Source organism: Pelmatolapia mariae, linkage group LG10_11, assembly GCF_036321145.2.
Source record: "Pelmatolapia mariae isolate MD_Pm_ZW linkage group LG10_11, Pm_UMD_F_2, whole genome shotgun sequence".
In the NCBI taxonomy this organism is placed as follows: Eukaryota; Metazoa; Chordata; class Actinopteri; order Cichliformes; family Cichlidae; genus Pelmatolapia; species Pelmatolapia mariae.
In genome coordinates, this window is record NC_086236.1 from 16048685 (window position 1) to 16073913 (window position 25229).

Below are 25229 nucleotides of genomic sequence, written 5' to 3' on the forward strand. Positions count from 1 at the left end.
TCAAAAAAAATCATCACATGAAACTTATTCCAGTTACGGTGTCTGTCTGCTTTGAATCTATGATAGTTTGTATATACAAAGTCATCAGTACATTGATCATTAGAAAAACGACTGTCCACAACAGACACTAAAGTTATGAATGTTATATTATGAATAAATATATATATCATTTTTTTCTCTGCAAGTGTTTCTTCACTATGCTGTGATAAAGAATCACATCCTTTGCCATATCTGATCATGATCATGATCACAATTTCAATCTGCTCAGTTAGACTAAATATAGAGAATATGTAAACATTGTCCTAAAGAAACTGCAAATTCAGTGTCAAGACTATATAGACATTCTTGTCATCCTAAATATCGATAGAATTCCGTACACCATACATTTGTATCTGTTTAACTACATTTTTATAAAAATAGCATACAATCCCCTCCAATCCTCTTTAGTTTTTGTCCTTTTCCACTCACACATAGTCCCTTCTAGTATAGGAGCTTTGAGCTGCTGACATCGGAGCGGCTGAGTATGCTGCACGACTCTGGGGCTGTATGTTATACTTCAGTGGTTTGTCTTCCTTTGGAGGGCAACTGCAGCAGAGGATAGCGCCCCCAGTCACCAGCAGGGCTGAGGCAGCCCATCCCACATACAGTGATGCCCCGATCTCCATCTTCTGCCCAGCAGGGATGATTGGACTGTAGAACTCAACGACAATGGTGTTTGCTGACCAGGAAACAGGCACTAGTTGAGCCAGACCTGCTATGATGAACGCCACTCCAGAAGAGATCATCACCTTGGCTTTAACCCCATCCTCCTCGATACAGTTGGTGCACTTGGCTCCCACCATGGCAATTAGGAGAGCAATCAACCCCACTAGGATGGCAACAACTGTGAGTGCCCTGGCAGCCTGGAGGTCCTGAGGTAAAGCCAGCATCGAGTCGTAGATTTTACATTGCATCTGACCCGTGCTCTGGACCACACAACTCATCCACAGACCCTCCCAGTACACCTGAGCAGTGACGATGTTGGCGCCAATAAAGGCCGAGACCCTCCACATTGGAAGGGCACAGCTGGTCACAGTGAGAGCCCACCCCAACACTGCCAAGGTGATGCCGGCCAGCTCAAGTCCAAAAGATGCCATGGTGCAACCACGCAGTCCTTTTTTATATTTTCTCTCCCTTTGTTTTAAGACAAGATAAAGTTTTTTCTCCCTTCTTATTTTCTTAAGTTCCTTTTCCTTGTGTTTGCTTCAGTGACTATCTCAAGCCTTTGTTATTTGGTCCTTTAATTTCCTCTTTTCTGCACCTCTCTCCAAAAGGTACGCCCTTTTCTGAAGCTGTAGCCACTGTAGCTCCTGCTGAATCCACTCAGTGTACTTTCTTCTGCACCATGTATTTGTCCGTTCTTGAGCAGCCGTTGACCCTTATCAGTGTACCTTTTTATTATAAACTGGTGTGACCCACCTAGGGGATGACATCACTCGTCAAACTAAGCCAATCAGGTGAGTCCTGTGCATTGGCCTCATTTATCGCCTGGGTGTGTTGGCACTCGTTTGTGTGCTTTTTCAAATGAAGAGTGTTTTCATGGTTTAACCTTTTGCCCCTGGTAGCTCTAGGTGTGCCTGTTTTATTGCTGTTAATAGATAATGAGTGGCCAGGACAGACCTTGTTATGCAGTTGATAAGTGACCACACAGGACCGCATGCTTTCTAAAAGATTTGTATGTAAGCGTTAGCGTACATAAAGTGTGTGTGTACACAGAGTGGGAGAGACAGAGGAATAAAAAGAATCTGCACAGATTATTATATTTGACTTGATGTTATTTTTTTTTTCCATTTCGCGTTTTCTGTGTCACATTTTTATAGCCGCAGCTGACACACATTATTACAGTTTTAATACCAGTAACGTGTACCACAGTAGTTCCCTCAGGGTTAGAAATTCATAACTAGTTTCGCAGTAAAACTGAGTTAATGTCAAACTAGAAGCGGAAAGAATACACTATATAGCTGCGTTACTATGCCTTGTGTGAACCTAATAGGTTGCTGTAAATTCTACTACTTAATGCTAGTCAGTTTCTACCCACAAGTTAATACTAGTACTATACATAGAAAAAAATTGTCCGGCTGTAATTACATTCACAGTAATTAAAGTTACAGAAACATTTTTTTAAAGGACACGATTTATACAGTGCCAAATCACAACATCAGTTGCCTCAAGGCACTTTATTGTGTATGGGAGCCAATGAAGGGAAGCCAGAATAGGAGAAATATGCTCTCTCTTTCTAGTCCCTGTCAGTACTCTTGCTGCAGCATTTTGGTTTAACTGAAGGCTTACAGTAGTTATTGTAAATGTAATTAATGTTTATTTACTGTAATCTAATTTGCAGTAATTTTTTTTACTGCATGTGTATGTACAGTATTTGCAGCATATATTCATTTATAGTATTTTATTTTTCTATTTTATTTTACTGTATTTTTAATTATTGCACTGTTAATGTGTTTATTTTGTAATGTTGCAGGATTAACATAGTTTGTCAAAACTGTCAAGACAGTTGAGCACTGTTAATCACATCTAACCCCCATCCCCTCAAAAAATTAGTTGTGAATGCCTTTAAAAAAATGAATTTTAATTGTTGAAAGCATAAATTACAAGTGTATATATACTTTAACCATTATGGTCAAAACTAAAAGGCAACAAAAATGCCAAACCAGAAACGACGAAAACACAATGTGTTAATTCATGAGGTGCACTTGAATTGATGTTGTATTTGAAGAGAGGAAAAAAAGCAGTGGTACAAAATAAGCTAAAAATCTATCTGGCCCATCTGACATGCAACTGGTATGTTTGATGCTGGAGTGTTTGGTCTGATTTTAATCGGGTGGTTGCTCGGTAACGCGACGTGTAATGAAAGTTTTGTGGCTATAGGTTTGAATATTGTACATAAGGTGTGGTTGGTGCATAAAGCCACAAATGGATCATTTTAGCATCTTGGTATGTGGTTGCTAGGCAATGTGGTGACGTCCTAATATCCTATATAGATAAAAACCTTCAGGGGCCGAAGATATATCTATGTGCCGGTTTTGCTTGCTGACCTGATTTTGTAAAAAGAGGTCATGAGCAAACATAGGCTTATATTTATAGCTTATATCTGTCTTAATATCTACAGTTATCTCATCATTAACTAAGCTAAAGTGAAAAAATGATGATGGGATAGTATGTATAAACAAAGTTTGCTGTAGTTATACAAATCATCCTGAGGGGAACATGAATATCTTGACTACATTCATCATAATCCATCCAATAACTAGCAAATCAAAGTCACCATACTGAAAGACAGCAGATAAAGTTCTAACATAAACCGTCTGTACTAAGTAAACTTGTTATTCACTGGGACACACAAACCTAGGTAAATGAATAAAGTCATCTTCAGATAGAAGTGATTTGTTAAAGCAGATAGACACTGCAGCACAGAAAAATCTTTAACTTACATCAGCTCTGATCAGAGAGCTAATAATTAGCAGAATTATGAGGAACTCTTTTTCTTAATGTGTTACCTTCAACAAGTTTTTAACAGTAACATCACACATAACACATACGGTTCACATGTAAGCACAGTGTCTCTCTTTTTATTCGGGTTAGGATACTACACTATAGTATGCTGTGCTTTTAAGTGGAGTGAGGCAGACAGACTGAGGTAAATTCCTTCTGAGTCGTGCTTAACGTAAAATAAGGATTTCTCTAATCTTTGATGACCCAGAAAAACTACATAATGAGGAAGAAGACTTCTTTACAACAAGACCTAATGGACTCTTAATAAGAGTCACTGACCCGTGTCTCGATACCTTTGTCAAACTCATTGCTGATATCCCCATTGCAGAGTGGCGGAGTCAAAGTCCGGGCTCAAATCAGATCGAGATGCTTTGACATGACCTTTAATGCCATTCATGCTTGAAAACCCTTCAATGTGGCTAAATGAAAACTATTACGCACAGAAGAGTGAGAAAAAATTCCTGCATGGCCATGCGAACGATTCATTTTCAGTCAGCACAGATACTTAATTGTAGTTCTTACTCCCAAGGGTGGCACAGCTAATTATTTATTTTAGAAGGAAAATTCTGTTTTCACACAGGGCAAGGAAGGTTTAGATAGCTTTCACCCCTTAATAAATGACATCACCATTTAAAAACTGTATTTTCTATTTACACAGGCTATCTTTCCCTAATGTTAAAATGTGTTTGACGATTCGAAACATTTAAGTGTGACAAAAACATGAAAATAAGGACTTGTACAATCACCCCCCAAAAGTACAGAGCAGTAAAGTATGGTGAAGAGACCTACTGTATTCTTAGTATCAGTCACTGAGTCTGTATTTCTATGAAAGTGTCTCAATACTTTTATCTACCTGATCACACTTTGTCTTGCATACGTGTACACTTTATCAAACTCAGTAATATTTGTCAAACACTCCCGGTCAAAAAAAAGGTAACCCAGAAACCACGATAAGATAAAGCCTAATAAAAGGCAATTATTAAGATAATGTTGTATTTGGGAAGGAAACAATACAGTGAACCAACAACTCAAATCTGATTGTCAATTGTATGTCTTTATTTGCGTGTTTAAACAAGAAATATATGATAGTGCAGTTATTATTCTTGCTTCCTTCCTTTCTTTGCTTTTGCTCCAAATCGCTCCTTTGTGTACACCAGCCACTAGGCAAATTTGTGGCATCATTGTAGCTGCTAATAATGCATGATAGTAGTCTGACATTAAGCAAACTTGCCTGAACAATCCACCAAACTAGAGACCATCTGCAGCTTCTGGAGCATCAGCTGGCTTTAAAATTAATTTGTGCAGGTTAATGAATGCATCTTACTCACTTTTGCTGCTTTCTCACTGATACCATTATAATCGAAATACTCAAACATTTGTGGTGGCTACTGTTATAGTCTCTACAACTTGCATTTGCTGTGGCAATTTTTGACAGGTCCCAGCTGAAGGATAAAAGAGAAATGAATATATTTCAATAATATATTTCATGTTGTCATTTTTATACTTAGCTTCATTATCTGGGCTACTGTCAGTAATGTTTTAGCATTAGCTAAAATACACAACCATCAACAGTGAAGAGCCAAAAGAAGCAAATGATTAGGAACACTGGACAATGACTGCTGGCATTAGATCAAGGAAGGAGTGAAAAAAGTTCATGATTGATCATAGGACCAGTATCTCATTTGCTTTATGGTGAGACCTTTGTTTTATTTTGAGTATCATATCTGACCCTGAACTTTAAGTTAATTTCAGCTTTATTATTAGTACGAACAACTTGCAACTTGCAAGAAACTGAGTAAAACAATCAGTTTTCAAGAAACTTGTTTCATCAGCCAGTGAAAATGCTAGCTCAGTAACCTTGATTGATCACTAGAGATGTGTTAGTTGGAAAGATACAACATTTCTCCACCACTAAATGTGATCTATGATAGTAACTCATGTGATAGGTCAAGTGGTATTGATTTCAGGCAACAGTAATGCAATGGTATAAAGCAAAACTGTGTATCTAGGAATTTTCTTCCTCAGGGGTGGTTAGCCATTTAGGTATAAGCAGCGTATGTCATGGTCCTGCAGCCCCGGGCAGTATGTGACTTACTCTAAATATTCTTGCATCACAAGTTTTCTTTGGGTTTGGCAGACATAAAGTAAGTTGCATAAAAGGAGAGTTGATGTTGTCATGGTCCTGGGTGGGTGATCCAATGTTTTGTGTTTTATTAATTAATGCTTTCATTATTATTTATAATTTCTAGTCTCTTGGTTTCTGTGCATTCCCTGTGGTTCCACGTTTAGTTACTCTTGTCTCCATGTCTCGGAGTCTAGTCTTGTCTTTCTTTTCATGCCCCCAGTCTCAGTGTTAAACTCATGTGTCTTGTCTGCATCTACTTCCTGTTTTATTTTGATAGCCCATGTCCCGTGTTCGGTATACTGAGTTTTGCTTCCACTTTGTCTCATTATGTGTGATTATTCCCAGCTGTGCTCTCCTCCTGTGTCTCATTCCCTCGTCATCCCTCTGTGTATTTAAGTCCTATATCTTCCTCTGTTTGTTGCTGGTTCATCTGTTTCATCCTCTGCATTTTGTTTGTTCCAGGTTCCATTGCCCTTGTCTCTGATTTTTATGTTTCATGTTCAGGCTCTCGTCTCAGGTTCTTAGTTTCTTTATACTTTCTTTATGCTTCTAGTTTTTCCGAGTTTAAGTTTTTGTTAGTTATTCTCCCGTTGCCTTTGTTTTTTTGCAGCCCAAAATAAAGGCTCGCTCTCTCAACGCCATCTGCCTCGACAGACACTACAGCGTAGTTCTAATTTAATCACACATTCAAACCATTTGGTGAATAATAAGCAGTCAGTGACCATCTGGTAACCCCTTGTGGCTACTAAAATAATAATAATAGTAAAGTATATATTTTTTTGGTGTAGAAGGAGGGTTAAAAACATTTTTTTTTCTTTGACATTTAGCTTAATTTACTCTAATTCATTGAGAACTCTCTTGCGAGTGCACTAAGCAGTATCGCTAAAGCCAATTACTGCACATTAGAATTAGTTATAAAAATGAATTTGTTTTTTGAACATAAAAGTATCTAAATGTCTTCCTGGAGATTGGTAAAGATATTAGTTAATATATGAAGCTTTAAATACACATGGAGTAGTTTTAGATCAGGGGTCGGCAACCCTGGGCACGCGAAGGGTTAACTGATGGCACGACCATAGCTGGACTGGCTATCGGGCATACCGGGCATTTGCCCGGTGGGCCGATGGTGATTTTTCGTTTTTATGGGCCGAAGATTTTTTAAAAACATTTTTTACGGTATAAACAATGAAAGGTGGTGGTTTGGCCAGATGCTGACAGACATGTAAAAATAACTCAGTTGTTTGGTGGCGGCTATGGCAGAGCTTCCACTGAGGCCAGCGGGTGGATGAGGGAAAGGGGAGGCAGGAGGAGGAGAGACCTGAGGCAGCCGCCGGTCCGAGTGTCAGGTGAACTGAACTTCAGGTAAGAAGTTATGACCTGCAGTCTGTCTGGGTCAGATATAAACCAAGTTTAGGTGGAGTTTATTTTTGTTGTGCTGAGTTTTTACCGTCAGTTACAATAACTCGCATAGCTAGCATGACGGAGTTTCTATACAGCTGGGTGGGTGCTATGATGTTACTGATAGTGAACTTTATTTTATTCATAAGGTTAGTTAGTAGAGTTGCCAACTGTCCCGTAAAAAAACGGAATCATCCCACATTCAGAGAAAATATTATGCGTTTTGTATTGAGATGAAAAGGAACACAGTTTGTCCCGTACTTCAGCTACAATGGAAAAAGACACAAAGCTGGAGTTATTCTGTGTCTTTACGCTGTCAGCTGCCTCTTCTTCTCTCATTCAATCATGAAACTGATCAATGATCAGCTGATCGGCTTTTCTCTCTTGTTTGTTTATCGCCGACTTTGCACCAGAAAGAGGAAACGGAGGTCGCGCTAAACAACAGCAGCATGTTTAAGCTTGATCAGCTGTTGTTAGAATTTATTTAATATTAATTTCTAGTATCAGCTGATGTTTGCTGGAGCCACAGCTGTAAAAGCTGCTGGTCATGATATCGGATTGGATACGTGGTGAGAGGGAAACATGAAGATGAATCATCAGAGCTGAACAGGTGATGGAGAAACAGGTTTACCTTTTCGGTGACACGAATGAGTTGAAGGGAAGTTATGAACTGTTTCTGAGAGACAAATAACACCAGGATCCTTTTTTACGTAGCTGACAGCTGGTAACTGTGCAGGGGCGGGTCTAGGAAAGTTTTGCCAGGGGGCCAGGTAGGGCATTAAAAGGGAAAGGGGGGCACAAAGAAATACTTTTCTTTCTTATTCTCACTTAAAAACTCTCACTTTTAATAAATAATTACCTGGATCTTACAACCAAAGTTTTTATCTGATGTACCACGTATAGAAATCATACATATACCAACAAGACAGTGTACATCACTGTCACAACAGTGTTTGTTTTCATTCAAAGGCTTTATGGCTTTTCCTATAATACCTGGTGGGCCGGTCTCTGGTCAAAATGCCCGGGCCGATTTTTTGTCCCAGTCCATCCCTGGGCACGACACGCAGTGAATTAATCTGAGAGGGTGCATTAAAAAATAAATGGCTGGGCCAGCGGTGCACATCGCAAATTAGCTCGCATAGACACATTAGTTGTGCCGCTTCTTAATGACGTTATCTTAGCTAACAACCCCAACTACCAGATTCAACTTGTAATTGGCTAAAAATCACTTAGCTTACTGGTGAGAGGGACGTTGCTAGCTGTCAGTTTTTTCAAGCGATGTTGAAATTTCCACATTCTGACACCTCAAATGCTTCAGGAGCTTTCCGCTCAGTGCAGCTACTGTTTTTTTTTTGCCTGTCCCATTTGGCTCTTTTGCCATCAGAATTATTGTCTAAAGGCGAAGAAAGATGCCCAACGGATTTACTTTACCAAATTGACCATCCCAGCCTTGCCGTAATGGTCTATTTGATTCACCTTTTATTGTTTATTTTATTTTCACTTGCTGAATACGGGACAGACTTGACTGGGGGAAAGAAAGGGGAGAAAGAAAGAGGGAAAGAAAAACAGCGGAGAAGAGGGACGGGGAAAAAGGGCAAAAAACAAAAACCAACAGAATAAGCAGACAAAAAATACATATATCGATCACCGGGAGCACCTGTTGAGAAAGAAAAAAGAAAACAAGCAGAAGAAAACGAGAGTAATAGAATAAACAACATCACAATGATATATGGGAATATGACAGTAAATACTAAATATTAAACATTATTGTGCAACACGTAAGATCGACAGCGCACAGTGTGCTTTGAGGTAGGAGCCAAAAAGGGTGTAGTTTGTGTGTGTGATCACCCGTATGTACACCTGTGAGCATGAACGCGCTTGTTTTTAAAAGGTTCCTTCATGATCTGCTAGAGGGTGTGGGGGGCCACTGCCCCGTCCTCCAGGGCATGAAGCAGGTATGGAGGAGATCAAGACTCCAGACATCCAGAGGCCCCCAGAACACAAGAGACCAAGGAAGACCAACAGAGGGGCAGCCGCGCCACTGTCCCAGAAAGAGCTGAGGAGAGTCCCAGATGAGGGGTCACTCAGCAGCCGCGGAGCAGAAGCCAGGGGGGGTTGCAGTGACGTGCCCGTGAGCTCCGCCGGCAGCCAGCTGTGCCTGAGTGACCGAGCCCCAGGCCGAGAGGCCGAGGGCACCCCACCCCCGAAGTGGCCCGAGCGAGCCCCAGGCTCCAGGCCCCGATAAGCAGCCACCAAGGAGTGAGCCGGTGTGTACCTGGACGCCCATCCCCAGACACAAAGAACCACCAACGCACCGATGTCTGAGGGCGTCCGCCACCGGCAGGGGAAGTGGTGGGGGGAGATAGGCCTTCAAACCTTGGAGGGCCTGAGATGTCCCCAGAGAGGTGGCGTTTGATACCCAACCTGACATATAGACACAGACATACAGGCGCACACAGATACAAACATCCATTCCCACCCTCATGCTCTCATAAGCAATTACTCCACACTCAACCAACGTGAAGACAGACATAAAGAGACGCTGTACACACAATCACACTCCCCAAGCGTACTCTAACGGTGTGTTCACACCGAACGCGATAGAGGCGGCCAGAGCGTCAGGTTTACATGTAAAGTCAATGGAAAGAGCGCAATGACACGCGATTACGCGTCCGGCGAAAATTCGGAAGCAGATTTGCGTCGCGAAAACGCCAAAACGCGTGAAACGCGCATCAGTGTACCGCGTCTGGCGCATTTGACTCGCGAAAAAAATCACGCACGTGAGTTTTTGTGTTGCATTTTGTGCATACGCGTGTTTCGCCTCTACCGCTCAGTTGGGAAAATCTGAACTCCAGCGTCAAATCGCGCCGCGACAACCAATCAGGAGCCTGGCAGATCCAGCCAAAGCCCTTCATTGTTCAATGGAGGGAAGGCTAATCAACACCGTAGCAAACAACCCGGAGCTGTACGACACCAGCTGCTTTGTGTACCGAGACAGGAATATAAAGGACCGAGCTTGGAGGAAGAAATGTGAGGAGATCGGGCAACCTGGTAAGTTCATTCATTTCTCTTTTTACATTTTTCACTGACCCGGGGAAGCCACTGCTATTTTCCCACTGATGTACAAATACCGTTCTGCTTTTATGCATGTTGTCATATAGGAATATATGTTATTGTTTATTAATAAACAGCACACAGTGGTCCCGCTCATCCATCACTGCTTCGCTTTTTCGCTGATTTTTATTTTTTTTTTATTTTTGCACAGTACAGCATTGCATTCTACAGCCTGATTGACAAATCTCCTCCGTGTCGTGTCTCCTGCGCTTGTCAAATTCATCATGTTTTGTTTTGATAACCATCACATCCAATAGATAAAACAACACAAAAACACCCATAACTATGACCTTCATTCGGAAATAGACACCTGCACCGCGAGGGAAAAAGGCGCATGAAAGTGGCAGGCAGACGAAGACAAAACACGGCATAATAATACTTTTACGTTTTGCAATCTACAAAGGTTTGCACTTTGAGAATCAACTTGTGAGAACTGTGAGTAATGTGCATGTGTGTGGGGAAAAAAGTGTATAAAGTGCGTGGCGAGGGACTAGTTATTCTGACAACCCCTGCTGCAATAAATGAGGGACCACTGTATATACTTTCTCTATGACTATTGTTTAAAACCTGTTAACATTTAATATTGTCTTGATAGAACCAGCTGATTCTGCAGCAGAGCATCCCCTGTTGCTTCTCTTTGCTCCCCAGTCCCTGAGCTCCTGCTGCTGCACCCACAGGTATGCAATTGTAGCATCAGATGTACAGCACGCACTGATAGCTTTTTACTCGGTGGGATTCCCTTGTGATCACTTTACTAAATATCTACAACCAATCTGATTATATCCTGTTTTTTTTTTCTTTTCAATGTTGAAATTAAAATCTAGTAGCAGCCTTCTCATTTCTTTGTGTTTTGTGCTGTTTTACAGGCCCAGAGAGGAGGACAGCTCAGAGGCAGATGAGGGACGGGTCCCAGGACGGTCCATCGGCGGTGGAGCTGGCCATCCTGGAGTCCCTGAAGAGGCCACGCCAGTCTCCAATGGAACATTTCCTCCTCAGCCTTGTTCCTGCTCTGGAGAGCAGCTGGGTCCTTTTTATTCCTGTCTCTCTGTAAATACTTATATTTTATATATTTATGTTTAATGTTTTTCTGTTTGAGAATTTTAATATTATTTCAAATAAATTTTTATAATGACTAATGTCTCAGTTCTACTACACAGCAAATGTTGGCACACGACTTGACACATGTAGAATTTATTTCATATTATACTAATGACAAAATATACTAATACAGTGGGATGCAAAAGTTTGGGCAACCTTGATAATAGCCAGTATTTTCCTGTATAAATCGTTAGTTGTTACAATAAAAATGTCAGTTAAATATATCGTATAGGAGACACACACAGTGATATTTGAGAAGTGAAAAGAAGTTTACTGGAATTACAAAAAGTGTGCAATAATTGTTTAAACAAAATCAAGCAGGTGCATAAATTTGGGCACCACAAAAAAAGAAATGAAATAAATATTTAGTGTATATCAATGGAATCCCTCTGTGATGGACCGCCAGTCTCCAGGTGAAGGCACAGCCATGAAGTCGTCCACTACACAGTCCCAGATGGCCGTCGCTACCTGGGGGGTGATCTGGCACACCGTGGACACACCGACTCTGAAACTGAACGCGATGGCCTGAAGGAGTACCCGGTGGCAAGGAACCTGGACAAAACTGTTCAAAATTAGTATTATGTGTACTGCAGTTACAAAATACAATATTCAAATTCCAAAATACTTTTGTGTTGTCAGATTTAAATTACAAAACATAAATCTTACATAAAACATTTTGTAATTATAAGGATAATTACATAATATATATTAGATATAATATAAAACAGTTGTGTTTTGTTTTAACTTTAACATATCATAATTTGATTGGTAGCAACTTTTACCACTACAGTGAGCCAATCACTCATAATTCCTAGACATGTGAATCAGGTAGGAATGAAGTAAGACATTAATAGAAATAAAGAGTTGTATGTTGAGATGTAGCCCTTTCTTTGCTTAAATCATTGTTAATATTTTTGAAAAATTAACCTGTGATAAGACAGCATATCAAGATAGAATATGCTAGATAGAACCATATAACTAAAGATGAACCAAATTGTTCATAATTTTATCTAGCTGTCAGATTTAAGAAAGGCTGGTGACCCCTGTTATAGAGTCTGACAGCTGCGAGGATTACATACAAATATTCAACTATACCAGAATTAAACCAGGTCTAAATAAAAAAAAAAAGGAGTGAGTATCACTACAAAGATTAATCCACAGTGGTCCTCATACCAGTTTGATATCAGCAAACACCGAGAGCATACACTGATAGACACCACAGCCATGCTATCATTCAAACACTGATAACAGCATAAATCGAATTAAATCGGGACTTGATGAGACCGTTCGAGTATCACTAGAAATATTATACACAGTCATCTCCGTACTACAGTTTGCTATCAGTAAACACCTACGGCATTCACTGTTAGCATAGCACATCTATGTTAGCAGTAAGGCTGGGCCATATCATACCGTTCACAGTAATACCGGTATAATGTTGGGCAATGATAAGAAAATGAAATATCGCGATAGAATATGGATAAAAACACGCATGCGCAGTGCCTTTGTTTTCATAGGCACATGGAGGAAAAAGCACGGCAGCGATGGAGATGAGAAAGGCGAAAGCAGATCGTTGAGTGAAACGGATGAACCAGAATTGGTTTGTAAAAATGCTGCAACATCAGTGATGTGGAACTGGTTTAGCTTTTGTCCGTCAGATACACAACAAAGCACTATTTTTGGTAGTGCATGCTAGCGGGCCGTAGTTATTACCATGTTGTTTGGAAAATACGGCACACTTAAAATCAATCCTTCGATTTTTCTGAAAATCGACAGTATCCCTTATAATCCCATTTGCCTTATGTATGAATTCTGGTTGTGTTTACTGACCTCGAAACAATTTTATGTGGTACACGGCGCTCGAAAATCTGTCAAATGTTTCAGTACGACTTTGCTAAGCTACGAACCCGCACCGCTTGATGGATTGTCGGAGCATTACGGCTATCGTAGGTAGGAGCCTCGCGGAGTGATACGTACTGTGCTTCAACATAATATTACCGTATTGGTTGCATTTGCACTGTTAAATTTTTATATAACTTTAATGCACATAAAAAACAGCTGCTTGTTTAAGTGAAAATACATTGATGTTCTTTTTTTTTTGCACTAATAAAGTTGTGGAGTTGTAAAGTATTTTGTCTAGTGTCAATTATATCGTCAGTTATATCGTTATCGCAAATTTTCAAATGTATATCATGATAAATATTTTTGGTCATATCGCCCTGCTCTAGTTAGCAGTGTATAAACGGATGGTTTAGCATATATTAGCACAGGTATCAATAAAGGACTACCTAACCTCAGGCAGATGGACAGGGGCTCTGCAGGTGGGATTGAGCGCCTGTAGTTGGTGTATAGGCGGGCGATTCTGGGACCGACGCGGGACAGCAGGTCCTCAAACTGGGCAAGTGAAAGACAGTGATATCGCTGTCATCGCCGTCATCCAGGCGCAGCTCCTGGAGCAAGTGGTGAAACTCACCAAACTGCTCACGCCTCTGGAGGACCGGACCCAGGTACGGCGAGGACGTCCTTAACGCCGCTGCTCTGCTCTCCACAGTAAATAGAGAAGGGAGACTCTCTCTTCAAGCGCTAGCTCGACAGCTGCCATCTAGCAAAGATACCGTCTGGCACAACTTCCTCCCACATCCCTCACACATTTCCGGTTCACGCGCGTCAAAATATGCAATTTTGAGGCGCGATAGATTTCTGTTGGACACGCGTCGAGGTGCGAATGTGCACGAGTCAAATTAGGGGCATTTGGGGCGTTTTCGCTCGCGTCTATCGCATTCGGTGTGAACACACGAACCGGGTCTAGGTACCCTTGCCCCTGGAGGGGGAAACTGCACCCAGACCCAGGTGGTGTTGCCCTTTTCCCTGCGGTGGGGAGAAGCAGACCGCCCCGACTCCGCAGCAGCAGGGAGGCCCCACATTCCAGACCCCAGTCAGATGGCCAACTCCTCCTCCTAGCCCCCCCGCTCCAGCAGGCCGCAGAGACCGGGGGTGTGAGAAGACTCCAAACAGTGCAGCTACTGTTAATATAGAGCGTTATTAAATTTATTGCTAATGCAATTATATGGCACATTGACTTCTGAGGAAATTTTAGATGGCACTCGCCATCAAAAAGGTTGCCTACCCCTGTTTTAGATAATAAATCCATGGTTATGCCTTACAAAGGATTACACGACCTACAAAGGCCTCAAATACCTTGTTCCTTGTAAGTATAATTAATGTAAGTCAGTTGTATCTGTGATTCAGTTATGAGGATGACCTTTTTCTTAAAAAAAACAAAGCAAAACAAAAATCACATATAAAACCAAACAGGAGATTTATTAAATTATAAATCTAATTTTGGTGTGACAGTAATGTTTTTACATTCTTCTCTGCTAACTTGTTTCTGTTGAATAAATTGTAAATACTAGTAATACCCCTGCTTGTGCCTTTGTGGGAAATAGAGAGATCATATCAATACTGTACCTGCGTTGTATTACTAATTAAACTCAGTACACTACAACTTCAAGTGCTATGTGTTCAACAGGATAAGAGATGCAAAACAAAAACTTGAAGCATGAATGCTGACTCAAGTGTTTTGATCAGCCAGTTATGCAACCCAGTTCCTGGAACTGCCTGTTGAGAATCATTCACCAAGAAGCAACAGGAAGACTATGACTACTGGAAAGTTTAGATATTATTTTGCCATAAAATGGTCTCAGAGAGCTGGATCTCAATTGAAAATAATTTGAATATGTTATTGAGAATAGTCTATGATTATTAATAGTGATATTTTGGAATATAATTTTCACTGAAGCAGATTTACATTGTGTGGATAATTTCAGTGGATTGTTTTGTCAGCTGATGAATTAGTTTCAGTTTACAGAGGGATTACCCATTTTTGTGTTTTCCAGCTCTCTCTGTGTGTGTGTTTGATATCCTTCATCATATCTAAAAGGGGGTGTAAACAGGGATTTCATGTGTAAACAGCAACTGTATCATTTGGTTAACTACCAGAGGAAATCCAGATAGTATATCTGTATGAGTATCAAACCACTGCCAACACAAGGAGCATAGTAATCCGAATACAGAAAACACGAGAAGCACTTTTTCCTCTTTCACCTACAGTAACACTTAAAATGTTAGTCAGTTTTCAAATAATAGATAAAAACTTTATATTTACCATATTTAACTGAGTATTTATCTCTTTCCAGATTACAGATTGAACTGTCTGCAGCTCTACTTCATATAAAACATGTTTTTTTTCAATGCCATTTCTTCATCCACTCTTTTTGCTTCCAAGCAGCCAGATTTCTTTGAATGCTTTAAAATGGCCTTGATCAAAAGTTCTCTGGACTTTCCCAAGGTCTTTCTCAAGTTTTCCTTTGGAAAGTGTTTACTTTTTCACTCATTTTCAACAACAAAAACATTTCAGTAATGTTTTTTTGTTTGTTTGTAAAGCCACTTAATATCGACAAATGAATCATTCAAGGATAAAAACAGGCCCCTAACTCAAATAAGAACCAAATTTACATTGAAAAGATTTACATCCCCAAAGACCTATTAACTGGAAATTTGGCTTATGTTAGCATGAGGAAATGAGAAAATTGGACAAGTGGTTAACAAAAAAAGAAGTTACAGTATCTGAAAGTCATTTCTTCAGTCATGAAAGCAGAAAAATGTCAGATTGTGATCAATCACGCAGTACTACTTGGACAGCGTCTGATTGACAGCAGCTTCATTTTTAAGCACAACAGCGATTCCAAACACACTATTAGTTATGTTTTGGCCTCTCCAGAGCTTGAATGGGAAGAAAAGTCTGCCAACATTGAGAGCTTTGAATGTCCTTCATGAAGCCTGGAAAATTATTCTTGAAGACTAAAGAATTTAAAATAAACTTTTCCCAAGAGAGTTCAGGCTGTGCTAAAGAATGAAGGTGGACATACTAAATAGTGACTTTCAAGCTAGATAGAACTGTACAAACACGGTTTTTGCTTCATTTACTTTATTTTTACTGTTTGTATGTTTAGGAAATTTAAAACATTTCTTTTTTCGAATATACTGATTTTTCAAGTTTCCAGCAAACTGCCAATCCTATTTCATTTCAAACAGTCCAGTGCACAGAGAGATGGTGATTTCCACAGGCAGCCTTTGTTGTCTGTTCCTCTGCTCTAGAAGCAGAACGTTGGTTACAAAGCCATAAATGCTTTAAAGGAGGGTGGAGCCTTTCATTTAATGGGTGCCTAGAGAGTTTTGGTCACATACGAAATGGAATTAAAGGATGATTGAGCACAGGTGATAGCACACTTTTACAATTTTCCAGACATATATCTCTTAGTACATGTACTGCATCACAAAAAAAAGGGTTAAAGTTGATATTATTTTCTGTAAATGCAAAGTTTAAAATTAATAGGCTGCTTCTACTAACTGCAACCTCAGTTTCTGGTTACGCAGAAAAAGAGTTCACATCACCAACTGCATACATGCGTGTGCACATGCAATACATGCACAAGCACAAAAATAGACACTGCTGTCACCTATTGGGCACGATGGGGAATGACAGATAAAAGGGGAGACAGCAGACAAAACAGAGTTTATCATTCTCCTTTGATTTCGATCCTTTGATTTGCTGCAATAGCTGCAAAATCCAGACATGCCAAATATGTTGTACATCAGCTCACTGACTACTCTTTGATGCCTTCATCCACTCACCCTAAATGAGCTTCATACACAACAAAAGCTCTTTTCTTGTAACCTTCAGCAAACAAAAAGCTCTTGTATGTTCACATTTACAATTGGCCTTCAGTCTGAGCTTCAGAACACTCACAGAGCTTCTCTCACCTCCAACCTCAGCCTTCGGTTTGCATGCCTTCTTAATATTTTTCCCACTTCATAAATCACATATTTATTTGAAGAATAAAGTTTGGACGCTGTGTAAAATGCAAATAAAAACATACTGAAATGATTTGTAAATCTCATAAACCCCCAAATCACAATAGAATATAAAAAACATATCAGTTGTTTAAGGAAATGCACTATTTTAGGAAAAATATTTTCTGATTTTGAAGCAACATATCTCACTTTGTAGCATTGCCTCTTCTTTTAACAGCAGTGTGTAAACATCTGGAAATAAGGTAAGCACCTGCTGAACTTTTTGGGAGAGCACAGCGTTCCCATCTTTGTCTGATGTAGGACTAACCGTTCATTCATTCTGGGTCTTCTTTTCATTTCGTGATGCTCCACATATTTTTAACTGGTAAAACGTCTGGACTGTGTGTTGTTGTTTTTTTTCAAAGAAGTGCACGTAGTCAGTTCAAAACTCTTCTACTATGAAGCCATTTTGCTGTAATAGATGCAATATGTGTTTTAGAATTGTCTTTGTTAAATATGCAAGACCTTTTCTGAAAAAGATGCCACCTGAAAGCTACTATATCCAAAGGCACTGCCATACCTTCAGAGATCCTGGCTTTTAAACTGAGAGCTGTTGACAAGCTGGATGATCCTCTTTTCCTTTTGACATGTTTTCCATGTTCTATAGAGAATAAAATAGGAGTTTGGGAGATTTGCAAATCACATTATCTGTTTTATTGACATTTTAGACAGTGTCCAAACATGTTCAGAAATAAGATTGTATATTATTTTTTCTTTCTCCAGGAACAGAAAACAGAAGTGACAGGACAACAGGTGTGTCTTGTGAATTGTTTGTGGAAGCATAGGTTGATTAGATATCACACACAAGAATGTTATAGGATAATATAAGTTCGGCAGTATTGAGCTACTGGGAGAGGCAACAATCTCACAATTTATAAAGCAAACAGAGTAGAAGAGTGACATCCGGAGCTGGTTCATCTCATGTTTTTCTTCATGCTGACTGTGACACACTACGTGCACTTCTTTGAAAAAAAAAAAAAAACCACACACCAGTAATTCATGAATTTGGTGAAGAGTAAATGCTTATAAGATTTACACTACTACACTTACATGTTATTTTTGCTACTTTTTCATTCGACTTCAAACAGAAATGTAGAGCAGTTAGGTGTACTTTGTACTTTTGATTTCAATTTATGATTTAATTATTTTACTGTTCTTTATTTACTTAAATCGGAACCTTTGTTTTTTACACTGGATGCAGTTATCTAATAAAATAGGTCAGGGATTCCCGAAGCGTGGGCTGGGGCCCCCTGGTGGGCTGCGAAGGTACTGCAGGTGGGCCATAGTAGTAAGAGAGTTTAAATTTACTCACAAGTACGTACAGGTACATATTTCTATAAATATATTCTTTTATATAAAAAGCAAATTAAAACTGGTAATAGGAGGTGGGCAGTTTGTGATATTAATTGTTACTCCGACTTGCATATTAGGATAGTATTGGCATTTTATAGTAAACAGTTTGTGTTATTTATGATTTCTTAAAAAACAAATTATAAGGAAATATATCACTCTCTCTTTGGGACTTTGGGAAAAGCAGATGAAGATAATTTCCTGTCAAAGATTATTAATACTCATATCAGATTAAAAACGATCATTATTGTTTTTAGGGGCATAGTCAAAGCCTAATCAAGCAAATGATTGTACTCTTAACTTCATTTTTAATATCGAAATCAATTAAAGTATTCAAATTAACTTTAAGTGAAAGGATAATATTCCCCTCATTCCTGAGCTGTGTCCATCCCCCTCAACCTCATGACATGCTGTAAAGTGAAAGATACAGTTCCAGAGAGTCTTTTGCAAGGCCATTTATGTGCATTCACTTGAGAGAGCACTCCAGCGGGATGCCATCCATTATCAGCGCAGGTGTAACACAACAAAAACACTGAGCACATGACCATTTTTGGTTAGTCGGAAGTTTTGGTCAGAGGTGTTGTCATTTCAGACTGACTGAGTCACCAGACATTCAGGACATCACTCCACCCACCTGCTCACCTGTTCAGGTGAAACTTTATATTTAGGGAGTGGACCTGAAGAGCAGGTGCTGATGACGGTTTGCTGTTTCTCCATTGTCCCTCCTCCATCAGGCATTTGTACCTGCTCCACTCTAAATCCTCACCCATTTAGCAAACTCGTCTGACCGGCAGAAAACTCGACTTCATCGCAAGGAAGAAGCAAATATTCAACAGCCTGTCTCACTCCACAGTGAGAACTGCGATACCCACTCAGAGCTTTATCAGCAACCTCTGAAAAGAGAAAGGACTTTAATTTGAAGCAGCTTGAAGAACAAATCTGACCAAAATGGTGTCTGCTGGCTTCCAAATGCTGGGTGCAGCCTTGGGGATTATTGGCTGGATTGGAGTCATCATTGTGTGCGCGCTTCCCATGTGGAGGGTCACTGCTTTTATTGGCAGCAACATTGTCACCTCACAGATCATCTGGGAAGGTATCTGGATGAGCTGTGTGGTCCAGAGCACAGGCCAGATGCAATGCAAGGTCTACGACTCCATGCTCGCCCTCACCGGAGACCTCCAGGGTGCTCGGGCCCTGACTATCATTTCCATTGTGGTAGGCGTCATGGCTATTCTGCTTGCTGTAGCTGGAGGAAGATGCACCAACTGTGTGGAGGATGAAAAGCAAAAAGATAAAGTGGCTGTCGCAGCTGGTGTTATGTTCATCATCGCTGCGGTCCTCTGCCTTGTCCCTGTCTGCTGGACAGCCAACACTATTATCCAGGAGTTCTACAGCCCTCTTCTGAACGCGGCCCAGAAGAGAGAGCTGGGTGCCTCGCTGTATATCGGATGGGGTGCTTCCGCTTTGATGCTTATCGGAGGGGGATTACTCTGTGCCAGCTGCCCCAAAAAAGAAAAATTACCCTACAATGCAAGGTACACAGCTGCCACTAGGTCTGATGCCTCAGCACCAATATCTGGGAAAGGCTACGTCTGAAATATTTACTGGGACAGATGCACCAGAGTTTATGGGTTGTGTGTGTTGGTAATTCAGGTTACTTTATGAAACGTGACTCCTCATGAGAGTGTTGGAGTGTTTTGAGATGATGTTAACACCAAGAAAGGAACCACACCCAAGTCTACATAGTCTACAGCTGTGTGTGTGTGTTTGTGTCAAAAGTACTATGTTGTGTAAGTACTAACAAGTCTAGTATATCCATATGCTTATGTATCTTTTTAAAATGTTCACTTTTGCGCCTGTTCTTGTAGATTGTTTTTCAGAACTATGTATACAAAATTCTTAATGCACCACTTCTACTGTAAATAAATATTTTTACTGTTTACAAATCTGAGAATACGTGTTACTGTTTTTTGTTTCCACTCAATGTTTGTGTTCAACAGGATCCATTCAGTGGTCACCCATAATCACATTTAAAGGAAATTCTAACATTAAAAACAGTGTATTTACAGTATCCATACTGTATTTATTGTGCGTTTGACAGATTTTAAATGTATATTAATTGTAACATACATGCTCATTATGTACCACTGCATAATCAAAACAAGGATGTTTAAAAAACAAACGTCACAGTATGTAAGAAGCAACCATTCTCTGACTTTCTGGTTGAACAGGTTTGGGTGTGGCAAGAATAATACTGGCTGGAAACCGGCCTGTCTGGTTAAACTGTGAACCTACAGACAAAGATATTTGGACTTTGAATGTAGTTACAGGACCAAGTTTTATTTGTTAGGGGAGTAAATATTTAAAAAGAAACAAAGTCTTGTAGTAAGCAAACATTTCTGGAGTGTAAAACAATCCACTGTATGTAAATGGACTAGTTCTTATATAGCGCTATTTCTACTCTATCTGAGCATTCAAAGCACTTTATACAACTAACTCATTCACGTTTTGTAAGTGCTTACTATATAACATTCATAGACATTCACGCTCCGATGGCTGTATCTTGCCCAAGGATATTTGGCATGCAGACTGGAGGAGCCTGGGATTGAACCACCAACCATCTGGTTAGTAGCTGACCTGCTCTACCACCTGAGCTACAGTCACCCCTTAATTTATGTCTGTGAAGGTCTGTGAAGGTTTTCAGTCATCCAGGTCATCGTAGTCTAAGGGGCTTGGAAAGAAAAGCGTCTGGACTTCTTTAAGTTGCTTGAAGACATAGAAGAGCCACCTCCATGGGACAAGACTCGGCGGTCCATCTGCATCTAAAGGACAAAGGTCACTCCTTCGAGGATGCCAATGTTCACATTCTGGACAGAGAAAACAGATGGTTTGAAAGAGGAGTGAAAGAAGCCATCATTGTTCACTGTGAGCGACCATCTTTGAACAGAGGCGGTGGTTTTCGACACCAACTGTCATCCAGTTTTGAGATCCCTTCCCAGATGCCTTAACGCCCACTCACATCCTGGGCCATCTGACCACAGGAAATCACATGAAAGGGTGGCGCCAGGTTTCAAAATTAGCGCACCCGAAACCTTGGCTGATTGTGACCTACACCCACTTTCCCACCTTGGCTCATGTGATTAGGTAGAGGATCATCAGGGGGTCCATTGTCCCTCTTGGGGGGATACTCCCACAGGGCTTAAATCTGGGACTCTCCACCATTTGACCCCAGAACTGAAGAAGCTTCTTGTACGAGTGTGCGAGTTTGTTTTTGCTCAGAGACTGACCTTACCTTTGTGTGCATGCACGTTTGTAGGTGTGTGTGTATGTGTGAGAGAGAGAGTTGAAGTCTTGAACGACTGAATAAAGCTTGTTTGTGTGGGGACAATGAAGGAAGCTAGAGAATAAGGGCTGTGGATATCAGGTCTCCAGTTTCCCCCTTTGTCTGAGGACACAGAAACTCCACCCTGAAACACAGCAGCAAGCAGCTATCTTCTCACAGTTAGACCCAGGAACATTAGACCATAGCAAATCCATCATCAGGCAGGTGTATCTGCAGCACATACAAGACTGGAGTGTGGTTAAATTTTCTGTGGCGCCAACTTTTTCTTTTTCTTATTTCTTGAATTTTGTGTAGAAATCTGTTGCAGCAGCATTTTCATGGCTTCTCAGGGCCTCCAGATCTTGGGTGTTTTACTGGCCTTCTTTGGTTGGCTGGGCGCCATCATCACCTGCGGTTTGCCCATGTGGAGAGTCACCGCTTTCGTGGGGGCGAATATCGTCACCGCCCAGGTGATCTGGGAAGGCTTGTGGATGAGCTGCGTGGTCCAGAGCACGGGGCAAATGCAGTGTAAGATGTACGACTCCATGCTGGCTCTGCCTCAGGACCTGCAGGCTGCTAGGGCCATGGTGATCATCTCTGTGATTGTTGGGATATTCGGCATCCTCATGGCTGTGATTGGAGGAAAATGCACCAACTGCATGGAGGATGACGTGGCCAAAGCTAAAACCTGCATCGTGGCTGGAGTGATATTCATAATAACTGCCTTGCTGATCTTGATTCCTGTATCGTGGTCGGCTCATGCAGTAATCAGCGACTTTTATAACCCCCTATTGGTTGAGGCTCAAAGAAGGGAGCTTGGATCTTCACTTTACATAGGCTGGTGCTCTGCTGGGGTGCTGCTGCTGGGAGGTGGTCTTCTCTGCAGCAGCTGTCCCCCAAAAGTTGGTGGCAGACCCTACATACCTGCCAAATTCACACCTGTAAGAAGCGTATCTTCAAATGTTGACTATGTTTAAGTGTCTCAGCTACAATGCTAATAAAAAGACACAACAGTGTACTCGAACAATTCTGAAGGCTGAAGGCAGTAAAAAAAAAAAAAAAACAGATCACATTTTACTACATTTAATAGGTTTCATACATGTCTTGATCATATCTTGATTCTTTTTTTTTAGTATATTTTAGGTTACTGAATGAATGTCAATGCTATTTTTAGATGAAATGTGTATTTTTCACAAATAAATGTTTTGCATGAATACCACCAAGTTTGTCATATATATTTTGTAAGTTGCATGTGAAGAGAAACTGACTTGATTGTATGCAGAATTTTTTAAAGCTCCCACTAATAATGGATAATGAGCCTTCAATTGCCTGGAAATTTGAACCTTTTGAAGTGGGAGTGTTTATTTGAACCTTACTGAACCTTGTGACAAATGAAAGAAAAAAAGTTGTATTGTTCACAGTTTAGCTCAAAAACATGAGTGAGTTAGGGTTTGAAAAAAAAATCCCACTGATGATGTAGAGGTCTGAAAAACTTGTGCATCAAATGTGACACACTTGGTGTTACAGGGTTTAAGTACCAAAAAGATAAAGCTTTGTTCATGCAGCTCCTCCTCCTTTCCTGGAACTCAGAGTACAGACACATTGTAACCCAAACTGGAACTATAAGCTACTTCTTAGTAACCTCTAATGACAAAGCGTTCAAGAATTCAAGGGAGTAGACTCCTAGGAAATTGGCCGTGTACTGGCCTTGTTCAAAGACAGGAATTTACAGTTTCTGTCTTCAGTAAAATGGACAGTCTGTTGTTCAGATTCGTGTTACTAAGGGAACCTCTTTTCCCCTCTAAAGAATGGATATTTACACTTTGCCCAGTAAGAGGACATCTGCCAAGTCTTGGAAAGACGATATATCCTAAACCACCTTAATGGGTTTTTTTGTTCCCTGATTTTCAGTTGAAACCAGTGAGGACAACACAAATACAACATCACTGTGATTTATAAACACTGTTCCTGGACCAGTTTTGGCCTCTTGGGAGATAGCAAGAGGATAAAGTAAAAGTAGCAGTACCATCAAATTTAAAAACAGCCCCCCCCCCCCAAAAAAAAAAAAGATTGGCAAAGTGGTGTATACATTCAAAAGTAAAAGCAATGCAGAATTTATCTGAATTTTAATATTTTGGGGAAATTCAATATATTATCACAAGTTGTGTTTTAAAACCAAGTCTGAATTGTAAAAACAACTACCAGAGTGGTTGATCTGCTGATGGTGGTGGGGAATCAGATCCCAAAACATCTTACTGAATTAAGCAGAATAACTACAATTAAAAAATTACATGTGGCAATAAACAGTTTATTGGTTAAAATCACTTAAAGAACTTTAATATAGGAGTTAGAAAAAAAAACAGCATACCAATCCTGCAGTAATCTAACATCACACACACTTTGACATCTCATATCTTTGACAGACAAAAGACCATAGTGTTAGTCACACATGCACTGAGCATACACTGTGATAAGAAACAGGTTTGTACTCTTTGTAAAAGAGGTCATGCTCATCCACTTCTCATGTAATGCAATGTAATCTTAGACAAATTCCTTGCCGGGTGTTGTTGATTTAGGTGCAGAGTACTTTGCACCACTGTAGCGGTCGTCTCCTGATGGGCACTGACAACAGAGAAGTGAACCACCAATCAGTAGTAACCCTGCCGCGCCCCAGCCCACATACAAACAGGCACCCAGCTCTCTCCTCTGAGCATCTGGAACCATGGGGTTGTAAAAGTCCTTTACGATGGTATTGGCAGGCAGAGATACAGTCACAAGACACAGAGCCCCACTCAGGATGAAGAAAAAGCCAGCAGAGATGGCGACTCTAGCTTTTGCCATTTTGTCCCCAACACAGGTGGTGCATTTACCTCCAACCACAGAAAGCAGCAGGCCAAACAAAGAAAACAGGATGGAGATGACGATCATGGCTCGAGCTGCCTGGAGGTCTGGAGGCAGGGCCAACAGGGAATCGTAGACCTTGCACTGCATCTGGCCAGTGCTTTGCACCACACAGCTCATCCAGAGTCCTTCCCAGATGGTTTGAGCCACAACAATGTTATTTCCAATGAAAGCAGATACCTTCCACAAGGGCAGCATGCAGATCAGTATGTTTCCAATCCATCCAAGCACAGCCAGCCCAACACCCAGAATCTGCAACCCTAAAGAAGCCATAACAGCTTTTTTTCCTTTTTTTAGACTAGTCAGTTCTTTGCAGGGTTTCCAAATAAAAGTCCACTCTCAGCAGAAGTTTTATATGACCTACAAATCCCCCCAGAATACAGCCCTCCTCTGGGTGGGCTCTGGCTCCATTGCATCAATCATGCTTCCTTTGAGGTTTTCTTGACAACAAAGAGGCCCACTTGT

The 25229-nt window shown here is 40.6% G+C and overlaps 2 protein-coding genes across 2 annotated transcripts; one reads left to right on the forward strand and one right to left on the reverse strand.

Moving 5' to 3' along the window:
- Nucleotides 1-464: 464 nt before the first annotated feature.
- On the reverse strand, nucleotides 465-25037 carry LOC134637973 (claudin-4-like). Its single transcript, XM_063488573.1, has 2 exons — nucleotides 24557-25037; nucleotides 465-1153 (listed from the first exon to the last, which is right to left on the reverse strand). The coding sequence occupies exons 1-2, from the start codon at nucleotides 25035-25037 to the stop codon at nucleotides 465-467; spliced, it is 1170 nt and encodes a 389-aa protein (XP_063344643.1).
- Nucleotides 19490-22840, forward strand: LOC134637974 (claudin-4-like). Its single transcript, XM_063488575.1, has 2 exons — nucleotides 19490-19980; nucleotides 22195-22840. Exons 1-2 carry the CDS (start codon nucleotides 19490-19492, stop codon nucleotides 22838-22840), a joined length of 1137 nt encoding a protein of 378 aa, XP_063344645.1.
- Nucleotides 25038-25229: the final 192 nt, after the last annotated feature.

Excerpts from the sequence above, each read along its gene's own strand:
- LOC134637974 (XM_063488575.1), top strand. The coding sequence starts at position 19,490 with ATGGTGTCTGCTGGCTTCCAAATGCTGGGTGCAGCCTTGGGGATTATT. Across the intron at positions 19,981-22,194 it reads AGAGAGCTGGGTGCCTCGCT|CATTTTCATGGCTTCTCAGG; the intron begins GTATATCGGATG and ends CTGTTGCAGCAG.
- LOC134637973 (XM_063488573.1), bottom strand. The coding sequence starts at position 25,037 with ATGGCTTCTTTAGGGTTGCAGATTCTGGGTGTTGGGCTGGCTGTGCTT. Across the intron at positions 1,154-24,556 it reads TGCTCAGAGGAGAGAGCTGG|GACTGCGTGGTTGCACCATG; the intron begins GTGCCTGTTTGT and ends AATATAAAAAAG.